General features: G+C 45.9%; 1 protein-coding gene across 3 annotated transcripts in view; it reads right to left on the reverse strand.

Moving 5' to 3' along the window:
• NSMCE2 (NSE2 (MMS21) homolog, SMC5-SMC6 complex SUMO ligase) overlaps positions 1-12,698 on the reverse strand; it is a 209,599-nt gene that overhangs the window by 2,485 nt on the left and 194,416 nt on the right. For all 3 annotated transcript variants that reach the window (XM_045895892.3, XM_045895893.3, XM_064587892.1), the window contains 2 exons: positions 5,587-5,687; positions 5,048-5,154 (listed from right to left, as the gene is read on the reverse strand). In XM_045895892.3, the coding sequence (XP_045751848.1) occupies positions 5,048-5,154; positions 5,587-5,687 (208 nt within the window). The remainder of the gene's footprint in view (positions 1-5,047; positions 5,155-5,586; positions 5,688-12,698) is intronic.

The following is a 12,698-nucleotide window of genomic DNA, read 5'->3' on the forward strand; positions in this document are numbered from 1 at the left end:
GACTTTAGAAAGGGCATTTTTTCATCACTTCAACTTCTGTGACGCAGAAATGCACCTCAAAGTAGGTCCCTGGGATGACATGTGCTGGGGTCACCCTCACTTCATACTTGTCACTTGGTGAACATGCACTGTGACGGCCGGCCTGGGGTCCTCCCCACTCCCGAGTACCAAGTCTTTAGCCCTGATGGCCAGATGGTGAATAAGCGTAGAGGGGGAAGTGGGGACTGAGGTGGGGAGGACTTCCTGGTGACATCAGCCGCCCTGTCGGTGCATGAGAGGACTCTGAGCATGTCTGATGGGATCAACCACACACTGCAGGCTCATTCCTCACAATGGGACAATGGGATGGAGCCCAGGGTGACGTGCATCCCAAACAAAGAAGTCTGACCTCACCTAAGGGATCAACTCTGGGGGACAGAGGCATTCACCCAAAAGCCCTCCCAAGGGGAGCTGACTGCCTCTTGACACAAACGCAGGCTCAAGAGTGAAAGAGACGTGGGCTCAAGCCTCTTGGCTGTGACCCTCTGGGCAAGCGGCTTTAATTCTCATGCCTTAGTTTCTTCTGCCATGAAGATGACATAGAACGTGGGGTCGCCAGGAGAAATAAGGAGGGCAATGTGCGACAAGGGTTGAGGCCCTGACTCTAGTCCGCAGCTTCTGCTCCCAAGAAGCCTGTGGAGAGGAGGCAGCCCACTGAGGGTGCTGGTGGGACATGGGCGAGCTACGATGCAAGGCTGCCATGGCAGCCTGATGAGGCGCGCTCTGCCCAGCCTGAGTGACGGTTCAGGGAAGACTTCCTGGAGGAGAGGTTGATTCGGGAGAGAAGGGAGAACCTTGTTTCTCACCCTATCTCAAATAAACAAACACAAGTTTTTCAGCTACAAAGGGTAAGACAAGGCCATAATGACATGATACTGAATCAGGGCACTCCTCCTCTGGAGAAATAACACTCTATATAAGCTTTAGTGCACTAATCCCCAGGACGTCCTGGTGAGCAAGTTAGGTGTGGCAACACCCAATCCTAAGCTCTCGAGTCATCGTTGTGCAGGAGTCAGACCTACAGGCCTCGAAAGAGAGACTGAGTCCTCAACTCGGGTCACTGACAGGGCAGAACATTCCATCAGAACATCGAGCAAGCATGAAAGTGTCTACTGAACAAAGAGAGCCCAGGTCTCAGGGGTCCCAGGAGGCTGCAGGGAACCTTGGCCTCAGTGTCAGCTCTAAAGTACAAGATTCGGAGTCCTGTGAGCTCCTGGATCTGGGTCCCAAGAATTCCAAGGTCCAATCCAGCTCTGGGAGGAGGTCTACGGATACCTCTGGAAGTCTGAGTGGGATGGGTTCCCATCATACCTAAATACACCGAGTAACTCTGTCCTCCCTCCTCTGAGTCTAAAATAACGTGTCACTAAGCGGTGAGGTAAGTAATAACAACACTGACAGTGTCGACCTTTCTAACCCTACTGCGTTCTGGAGTTCCAAAGGAGCTTTCACTTAAGTGGTTTGCTTCTCCACTGCCAAGAAATGTGCTGGTCCAGGCCTAGATTGGAATTTCCCCACCGCTTCTGTAATCCTAAGATCCTGGGAGATGCTGTTATTCTTTCTCCTCTGCAGATGAAGACATGGGGGCTCTGAGAGGCGAAATGGCCCGTTGGCCAAGAGTGAACTAGGGACAGTGAGCGCAACACCAGCACTCCGCTCTTCAACGACACATCCCTACTCAACTTCATTGTACTGCACGTGCTGTTCAATGGGACTGTTGGTTAAACACAGTTCCTGTTCCTCAGCGAAAAAGGAACGACATGACTGTGGAACACTGTAAATATCTTATTACTGGGGCAATCATAAGGCAGCTCTGTTAGGGAGATAACGCACGGCCGTTATTCAGGAAATTGTTTTAACTACTGTATTTAGTGAGGGCCGAAGTCTCCACAATTCTATCCTGATTCAAGCCAGGGGAGAGAGATCTTCGCAGACACCTAAGCACGGCCAGGACGATTCCAGTCAGTGCCCAGTCATACAACGTACCTGGATTTCCAGTCTGACAAAATGTAACGTTAGAGCCATCTAGGAGGAAGGACTAAGATTTCTCAAACTGGATGTGTCACATTTTTAAACAAAGGGGACCCAGAACTGCTCCGTGGGCTCACATGCATCATGGGAAATGACACTGCTTCATGCTCAGTCAGGAAGCTCTGGAGTAGCTGATGAAGAGGCCCTGAGGTGTAATCTGCTGCCAAGTGCAGCCGGTCTCCAGGACTCTGCCCACAGCCCCGCTGCTCCTGGGACACGCGCCTCCCCTCCTTCTTCCTGTCTCGTCGGGCTACGCCTCAGCCGGCTTCCCTGGGGTCTTCTTCCTCTGACTGCCTTCTCTTTTAATGCGTGCAATGCCTTTCTGAGGGTCCACGGGTGCTGAGGGTGAGGCGGTGAGCAGAGCAGGGCTGGCCGCGGGCCCCATGCTGCCCGGAGCCAGGCCACGGTCCTGTCCTTGGTGGTTCTCAGCCGGCTCTCACCTGCCGCCCAGAGCTGCCCCTGGGCGGCAGGTGAGTGGGTTTGCCTCCTCCAGCCATTACCTCTCAGTGACGTCTTGAGCTCAGAGCTCTCTCCCGGGTTCAACACCTCACATTTTCTGGGCCTCCGGGACACTTCCAAGTGGCTGTGTCGCTAGGACCCCAAGCTGCGCCTCTCATAATCCTTCCTAAATGTGTTTGTCACTCCTGCCCTCTCTGTTGGCTAACGAGCCCGCTACCCTTCTGGAAATATCCTCCACTCCTTCTTCCTCCCTTCGACTCTCAGTTGCCAAATCCTGCTAGCTGTGCCCCCAGCATGGGCCCCACTCTCATTCCCTTCTGCCTCAGACTGTTGCCTCAGTGAGGCCCCCATCATCAGTAACTTAATCCCCTGCAAACACATTCTCACTGATGCTGTCACCTCATGCTTTGTTCATCCATCTCTTGAATTGTCTTGGAGTAACTTCCTAACCTCCAGCTTGCCTCACCTGATTCCCTCAAAACCCTGCAGTGTTGTCTCATGCCTACCGAATAATGGCGGCCAGAATGAGGGTGGCGGTGGGGGGTAAGGGTACCGTTGACTGAGTCTTACCATGGGCCAAGGACTTGAAAGTACTTCACACAGATCGTATTCAAATTTCAAACATACCAGGGAGGCAATTACCATCATTATCATCAATTTATAGATGAGGAAACCAAAGAAACCATGACATTTAACATCTCTATAATGAATCTTGACACCACTCTCCTTACTGTTCTACTGTTCTTGTCCAGAGCACCCTTCTATTCTCCTCTCACAAAGAGTAATCACGACCGTACCTTCTGACCACCAAGTAGAACAGGCTCTGAATGGGGCGAGCCTGTTGGCCAGAAGGACTCTTCTTCATCATTCTCTGAAACCCTTCTCATTTTTTTTCAAGGCCCAGTAAAAACACTACATTCTCTCTGAACCTCCCACACTTCTTCCACTTGGACTTAATTGTTACTATCAAGCTATGAGAATCTGCAGTTTGCAGAATCTGCGCTCATGTTCTAGAAGCATGACAGGAAAAAGACATTTTTCTAAATGACAAATGTTATTCGTGTAATTCCAACGAGCACATACAATTCAAAAAAGCCAAAGGACATTAGAAAGTGGAACATGTAATTAGGAAGATCCTTTTACACGTGAGCCTGTTCTTGAAGTCACCATCCCCATCCTGGGACTTGTGAGAAATGTGCTTTGTTCTCAGTGCCTGCTCTTTCCAAATGTGACTCTGGGAGAATATCATAAACTTTAAGAAAGTAAGAGTTGTGAAACAGAACTATCTGGGAATATCTATTCTCAGCAATTATCATTTTCGCAAATTAAAAGGTTTTTTTTCAGAGAATGAACACAGAAAAAAGTCAGTAGAAAGAGAAGGCTCAGAAGTCCAGAAACAAAGGAAATTATATTCACAGGGAAAACGGAAGGTTCACTAGGGAAATACAACATCTCAATTCTAAGCTGGGACTCAAAACAGATACAAATGTACTCAACACTCTTAATTTTGCAGTCATGAGGGCATTCTTCGGGGACAAAGAGGGTAAATGACTTGACTGAATGACCATCAAGATATCTAGAGTCTCAAATACCCTATCTCTAAGTCCACGCCCACAGGAGGAGTGCTGGGGAATTCCAATTCTGGGTCTGGACCAGCAAATTTCTGGGTGATGGAGAAGCGAGCCACACATCAAAGTGACTGTTATCAGAAGTCCATTGAGAACTGGTCACACCTGCAATTCCATTCCTACGTCAAATCTGCGATAAGAGCACGAGAAATGCCAAACTGAATTATAGTGAGTCTAGCCAACCCAGGATTCCATGTTATCACAGGAATGGAGCCACGGTCCTCCAAGGTTGTGTGCCAGGGGGGTAGGAATGCGTGGGTGGGGGGTGGGCAGGGGGTGGAAATACATATAAAATACAGGTAAAAGGAAGATGTTCCAAACATTCCAATTGAAAAAATTTTTTTTCTCACTGAAGTGATTCATAAATTTACTTGAACCTTTCAGAAAGTTATTTAAATAATTAAAGATATGAAAGGTTTTCCCTGACAATTCAATCTCGATCAAGACCTCTGGATACAAATCTTATCTCGGAACGTTTTAACCAAGTTACCTGTATCGCAGGATGCAAAAGAATTTGCCATTCCTTCTTGTGTAAGTACATACAGAAGGGGAAAAAGAAATCTCTTAGTATCATAGTTCCCCTTAATCTTTTCTCAGGCTATAGCACAATTTCATGAACATTCCTATTAATTAATGATGAAACTTGCACCCAATTCCTTTTTCTCCTGTTTCAAAGGTGTGGCTGAAGTTGCTTCAGCTTCTTCCTGAGCAGACTACTCATTTTTCCGTCGTGTATTGTTTTTCCAGAAAGCCGGCTTCCGTGCTTACACCAAGAGGGAGGTGGGTGGGCTTTAGGGGGGACATGGAAGTGTCTTTTTGTCTAGCGTGGGCACACCACCTCTGACTGACCGCCACTGGGAAGGCTCACTTTCCTTCCGGTGCCGACTCACCAGGCCTTTTTCTTCCGCTTGTGCTTGGACTCAATCATGCGCACAATGGCTTCCTCCTCATAGGTGTGGCCACACACTTTATTTTTCACCGGCTTCTTCATTTCCACCTGCAATCAAGGAGACATTCAGCTTTCAGGAATGATAATGATCCACTTCCAGTAACTTCTCCAAGTCACCAATTACTTAGAACTGTTTTTTCCTCATCTGGGGGCTTCCCGTGCTCAACCTCGCAGTCTCGTGGCTCATTGATCGTAGATCATTGTTGGGGCAGATGGCCACAGAGGAAAATGCAGGGAGACCGTGGCACCAATGTCAGCTGGCTCGTGGGCCAAGAATTTCCTCCTCGATCCCTCAGGGCACGGTTGACTGAAAAGTCTTGCCAGCCCGGGGAACCTCCCCCATAGCCTCCTGGACCTCATCACTTTCCTTTCCTCCCTCCTCACCCGAGATGTGAAATCAAGTTAGAAAGCAAACATGAGTCTTGTGCCTCTATGAAGTGAATTGCTTTGTCTTTCTGGGAAGGAAGAAGGAGACAGTACCTGTGTAATGGGGCAGATGAAGTTGGTCTGACTTTGGGTCACAATCATATCTTCATCAACTCCTTCTGTTCCGTCAGCCTCTCTATCGGCTTGAAGACCATCTAGAGGGGAAAAGGGAAGTCGCTGAGCCACGTTGGTCTAACATTGTGCCAAGGACAGGAGGGAATGGAAGGAAGGAATGGAAGGAAGGCAGGAGGTTAATGGTTTCTCAGGGTCTGTTGGGTGGTAGGCAACCTTGCTAGGCACTTGGATGCCCGTTAACTCTTCTGCTCTTAAGAGAATCCTGCAGGGTAGGCAGGATTCTGCCCATTTTTGATAAGGAAACAGACTCAGAGCAGTGAGATACCTTTTTCAAAGAATTAATTTGGGAGGGAGCACTGTCCAGTAATCAAGAGTGTGGCTTTGGAGTCAGAAGGGCCTGGTTATCTCTTTCACTTCCAGCTGGGAGACCTTGGGCTAGTAAGATCTTTTTCGTAAAGCCTCTACTTTATAGCTTTGTTGCAAAGATTAAAAGAGATGAAAAATGTAGCATGCTTTGCAAAGCCCCTAGCACAAGGAAACATTCAATAAAGGGTAACTACTATTAGCTAGCTCAGGGGTTCTCAAACTTTTTGGTCTTAGAATACTTTTATACTTTTTGATATTACTGAGGACCCCAAAAAACTTATTTGGAGTTATAGTTACCAATATTTGCCACAGCAGACATTAAGACTAGGGATTTTAAAAATATGCATTTATCAATTCATTTAAAAAAACCACAACTCCTGGGGCATCTGGCTGGCTCAGTCGGTAGAGTATGTGACTCTTGATCTCAGGGTTGTGAGTTCAAGCCCCACGTTGGGTGTAGAGATTACTTAAGTTAATAAAACTTAAAAAAAAAAAAAACAAAACTCCACTGCATGTTAACATAAATGATATTTTCAAAACTAAAAGTAATTATATTTTCCAGAACAACAATAAAAGAGTTTGAGACAAGAGTGGCATTGTTTTTACATTTTTGAAAATATCTTTACTGTTTTGCTTAATAGAAGATAGTTGGATTTTGAGGGGACCTGGGTGGCTCAGTGGGTTGAGCGTCTGACTCTTGATTTCGGCTTGGGTCGTGATCTCAGGGTCGTGAGATCAAGCCCTGCATTGGGCTCTGTGCTCAGCAGGGAGTCTGCTTGAGATTCTCTCTCTCCCTCTGCCCCTCCCCCCACTCTCTCTCTCTAAATACATAAATAAATAAAATCTTTAAATAAGTAAGAGAAGATAGTGGGATTCTGGTATCTGTCTATGCATTCAATCTGTTGTGATGTCATGTAATGTAGCCTCTGGAAAAATACACTTATGGAAAGAGAGAGTGAAAAAGACAAGTGACATCTTAGTATTATTATGAAGATAATTTGGACCTCGTGGGTACCCGCAAAGGCCTTGGGAGAACCCTAGGGTCCCTGGCCCACACTTTGAGAACTGCTGAGCACATCATGGTAAGGCTGCCTTTGGAGAGCCTATGTGATTCTGAAATTTATGTTCTTTTCATTTCATCACACTTGCTCCTTACTGAGAGCAAACGGATGATGGATGGCTTCTGAATGGGATAATGAGACCAAGTATCTCATGTGAAAGCCTTTCTTTCTGGAGCAGGGAGACATCATTTTGCACAGACATCAAAGATCAATAGCTTTTTAAATGTAAGTGTTGACAGTGTCTTCCTTCCTCTTTCTCCCCTGGCCCCCCCTTTCCTGTCCTTACTGCCTTTTCTCTCCCCTTCCTTCTTTCATTCTGGCAAAATAACATCAATGATAATAATTGCTTTGTTTTTAATGTGGGAGGGAGAACCCTTGTCTCAGGTTCAGATGGTCCTGCACACCGTTCTGTTCCTAAAACTGACGGCCCGGGCCTCCCACCTTGGCCAGATGGAATGCCTGTCCAGAAAAGTACCACTGGGGGCAGGAAAAGAGCCACAGAACGCTCGTTCAAGGTCACCCAGTGAACTAATGGCTGGCACCAGGGATTCTGCCCCTAGCTACTCTGTTTTTGTAGGGGTTACACCTTGTTTTACAGACTACATGTCAGCTTCTTGTGTTTTCCTAGAGAAATGTCCCTCAAAGCAGCTCTCATTCCTTGAAGAAGGCAGGAGTGGAGACCTCAGAGCATAGGACTTCCCAGGCAGGGCATTTTTAACCATTGGCCACTCAGGTACTGTGCCTTCTAGCTTTTCAAGGACCTGTAAATATGTCTGAGCCCTTGAAAATCATTTGTTGGTTTCAGAACAGGAGAACCACAAAACTGGATTAATAAATGAAAAAGATTGACAAAATGTGATGTTAGATTAACTTCATTAATTGCTGACTTGGGGGGCGCCTGGGTGGCTCAGTTGGTTAAGGGTCTGCCTTCAGCTCAGGTCATGATCCCGGGCTCTCCGCTCAGCGGGGAGTCTGCTTCTCCCTTTCCCTCTGCCCCCCCACCCCCACACCAGCCAACTTGTGCTCTCTCTCTCTCAAATAAATAAATAAAATCTTTAAAAAAATTGCTGACTTGGTAATCAAAAATATTTCATTTGGAAGCAATATGTAGGCTGGATTTAGGTTTGAGCTTAATAATTCCCAGGTATGCTAAGATAATTGCTGATAAATAAATAGCCAATTATAAGTTACTTGTAACCAACCTATGTCCAAAGCAAAACTATGAAGATATTTTCAAAAAATTCTGTTGACGGGCGCCTGGGTGGCTCAGTTGGTTAAGCGACTGCCTTCGGCTCAGGTCATGATCCTGGAGTCCCAGGATCGAGTCCCGCATCGGGCTCCCTGCTCGGCAGGGAGTCTGCTTCTCCCTCTGACCCTCCTCCCTCTCATGCTCTCTCTCATTCTCTCTCTCTCAAATAAATAAATAAAATCTTTAAAAAAAAAAATTCTGTTGGCAATAAAAGTATATTTAATGTGGAGGTATGTTTGCTGTGATGTGGGATGGGACCTATGAAGGGTTTTTGTGCGTCCCAGGACCCGTCTTTCGTATTCACAGAGCGAAGAATTAGACTCCTAGAGGAATCCTTCATCAACCCAGTGGTTGTTCACAAGGGCTCAGGAAAGGTGGACAAGGAGCAAAGTCAAGGAGCAGAGCTAAGAGCGTTCTGTCTCTTTAATTCACTTTCTTTTTTTTTATTTTTTTTAAAGATTTTATTTATTTATTTGAGAGAGAGAGAATGAGAGAGAGCATGAGAGGGAGGATGGTCAGTGGGAGAAGCAGACTCCCTGCCGAGCAGGGAGCCCGATGCGGGACTCGATCCTGGGACTCCAGGATCATGACCTGAGCCGAAGGCAGTCGCTTAACCAACTGAGCCACCCAGGCGCCCTCTTTAATTCACTTTCTAAAACCTCCTCCTGTGGGCGGCTACTGCCAACTTCTGATTGTGTGTTTGGTAGTCAAAATTCAGGTCCCTCTTTGTCCATTTCTTACACAGCTTCTTCTGAGCTGATGGCAGATTATTTTTTTCCCTAATGGCATTTTTCTGACTGTAGATGTGATACTGTAGAAGTCACCAGAAACTCTGTTAGATGAATAACAGAGTTCTGCCAATGGGAAAGGCTGTGGGTTTGTTTTTTATTTTCTATTTTTAAATGTAAAAGGTAGAGGAAGAAGCAAAGCACAGCTCGAATGCAATGGCGACCACTAAGGAAGGCTGAGTGGAGAACTCAGAAACTGTAGGTGGCTATCAACATCCGTGATCATGAAAGAAGGTAACAAAAGTAAGACGGAGGAAGAATGCCAACAGTGAGTAATAGTTCGCGGACCGCGAGTCTAAAAAGAGAAAGATCCTCAATAGCTAAACCTCTCTTGAGATAGAACATTTCCTCACCTGAAATCGATATTTATAGAAAGTGATATTAATGTTGGGATCTCTGATGTGCTAATAGAAGGTCACATCTGGCAGTAAATATCAGTCACACTCATTTAGTTGATCCAAAGATAAGACTTTTTGATAAGCTTGGTAAAGGAAGACTGGAGAGAAAAATATAGATCATCTACTAGAACCATGTAAGTTTTATTTATTTTTTATTTTTTTAAGATTGTATTTATGTATCTGACAGAGAGAGACACAACGAGAGAGGGAACACAAGCAGGGGGAGTGGGAGAGGGAGAACCAGGCTTCCCGCTGAGCAGGGAGCCCGATGCGGGGCTCGATCCCAGGATCCTGGGAACGTGACCTGAGCCGAAGGCAGACGCTTAACGACTGAGCCACCCAGACGCACCACGTAAGTTTTAAAGCTGAAGTTATCTACCCTAATTCTCTCAAACACCTGAGAAATCTGAAATCTAAAGACATTATAGATTTTGTTCAAAGGTAGGCAGGGATTTAGTAAATCAGCGCACGGCTCTGTTTTCTTGGCCTGCTTAATTTGAAGCCTAAAACCAGTGTGTAGGTTCTGGGAGTCACCCTTTCCTCCCCCAGATTATTATTTTATTAATAACAGCACCTCAAGTTTACCGTCTTCTACATTGTAGCCACTGGACTGAGCACTTTAAATATATTATCACATTTAATCCTCGCAAAGTACCCTCTGGTATAGGCCAGAAAACTTAAGCCTCACAATATTTTTAGGGCAACAGTAGGAAATAGCGATATTATAATAAATAATAAATAAATAAATAAGTGGATTAAATCAATTTAATCATTATTAAAGAGATCACACATTTCCTTATTATAAAGTGAAAAGCAAGAAAATTAGTCATATTGCATTCCACGTACACACACAGGGTATGTTGTTAGAAGTACGTGTCGGCTGTCAACGTGTGATCTGGTGGGCAAATCTCAAATCCCCCCCTTCTGTCCCTGCCTGGGAGGGAGGGTACCCAAGCCACGTGCAGACGGCGGAAGTGCAGACAGGACTTAATGTTAGAGAGGTACCCATAAGGGATGTGTCAGGGTGTGAGTGAGTAACTTGGACATGATTGCTTCGGATGTCATAAAATGAACGTGAAGAGGAAAGAGAAACCACGGAAATGCTTGAAGTAGTAACCAAGTGCACAAAGAATTCCAGAAGTCTATGAATATTCCCCTGGGATGTAAAGTTAGGGGGTAGAGAGGGCATCTATTGAACCCCAAGATGTGGGTTCATCATCAGTCAGTTATGATGGAGAATGAAGAGCTAAACGGCTCTGCCTTCAGTCGTCCCCAGTCAGCCATCATCCTTCTAGCTGCTCAAGCCAAGACTTTTGGAATTATTCTTAATTACTCATTTTCCTTTGTTCCCCACATCGAGCCTTACTGGCAAGTTCTGTTGACTGGTTCTAAACTATATTCCCTAAGTCTAAATCGAGTAAATCTAGCCCCTTCTCTCGATTTCTACCATATCCCAGTCCAAACAACTACGGCCTCCTGCCCAGACCTCTGCAGTAGCCTCCTACCTAGAATCTCTGCTTTGAAAAGGGTCGTAATGCTCCCACACTCGCTTCCTGCAGTGGCGCTCACAGCCAACCTCCCCGACCAGTCTCCCTCTCACCCACCATGCTGGACTCACACTGGTCTTTTCTCTGTTTCTGGAACATGCCACTCTTTCCTGTCTTTGGGCCTTTACACTAACCTGACTGGAATGTTCTTCCTGCAGATCTTTGCTTTTCCTACTCCTTCTTGTCCTTTTAAAATGTTCATTTTAGTGTTATCTCTCTGGAGAGGCCTTCTCTGATGTCCCAAGCTAAAAGAGGCCACCCAGGCATGCTCTCGCACATTACTGGGTTGTGACTTCACAAGGCACAAATCCATAAGCGCTGTTTTCGCCTATCTCCCTCCCTTCCTCCTTTCCCCTCCCCCCATTCTCTTCCAGGAAAGCAGGGACTTTGTTGTCTTGCTCACTGGTGTTTCCTAGAGTCTAAATGTCCTTGGCGTGTAGGAGTAGTTCAATCAACATCTGATTAGTAAAGCGCTTCATCTGACAAGGCAAGGGTGGGCATATTTTTCACCAGGATGTACTTAACATATTTAATAGAAGTGGCAACACATACACATACACACACACACACACACACACACACCCTTGCACAATGATGATTTTTATAGCTTTTAAGCAAATAGCAGAGACTACTTCACTCCAGCTTGGGGTGCAGCCTTGGACCCTGAATTACATGTCAAAGGCAGGAAGTAAATATAAGTTTTACAATTATAGTAGGCTGTGTGGTAATTATAAAGGAGAGTCCAGACATGGTCTTGTGGTCAGAAAATACATTGGGTCCTGGCCACACACAGCCCTAGCATTAGTCATTTGTCTGTCTTCAGGCATCCCAAATTTGGCTACCAGTAAGACAGCTTTATGCCAACTGGGAATAAAAGTTGATTACTGTGTGCTTTTTCAATTAACCCTGAACATTTTTCTAAAAGTACTTTTCTCTTGAACGTTAGTAGCATATGAAGAAAATACTTTACAAATATTTCCTGCCTGCTTGAAATGCTTATTGCCCTGTCCAGATTACTTTCCTTGCACGATTCTAGTACAGCGTATTTGGAGAGGCTGAGCCAGCACAGGGAAGATTTGGGGGGCCTCCCTAATTGGGCAAAAGAACACAGCTAGATAGCTACAGCATTTCAAACTGTTTCTGCACGTGGGTCTAGGCCAATTCCGGACTGTTTCTCCTGCCCCATAACCTGTAACCTACGGCTGGGTCTAGGAGTGGCCCCACCTGTGAACTAGGGCTGAGACTCTAAGTAGAAAAAGAAGTACGTCAGCACGCCCAGTCCTTTCGGCTTGGAATTAAGAGCAGTGTGTGTGTGTGTGTGTGTGTGTGTGTGTGTGTGTGTGTATGGTTTTGTGGTCCACTCCACTGTACTCCTGATTGTCCAGCATTGCCTCTCAGTTTCTTCCTGAGACAGATGGCCTGTCCTGAGCCCACTAGCTGTTTGGTTGGGCCAACCTGCCACTGAACAAACGGACTCCTAGTTTCCAACAGTCTCTGGCTCTGGTTCAGACTCTGTGTGTGTGTGTGCGCAGCTTTTGCAGAATTAAGATGCAGATCGTGTCCAGAGAGGGTCTACATAATTAAAGATTTCCAAGATGTCATAACCTTCACAGGACGGCAAAATTCAACAAAGACTGAATTGATACAATTCAATCAGAACACTGGCTAGAACATAATAAGGA

The sequence above is a fragment of the Mirounga angustirostris genome, unplaced genomic scaffold (genome assembly GCF_029215605.1).
Source record: "Mirounga angustirostris isolate CCGP_5_RB_7025 unplaced genomic scaffold, mMirAng1.0.hap1 SCAF_4, whole genome shotgun sequence".
Classification (NCBI taxonomy): Eukaryota; Metazoa; Chordata; class Mammalia; order Carnivora; family Phocidae; genus Mirounga; species Mirounga angustirostris.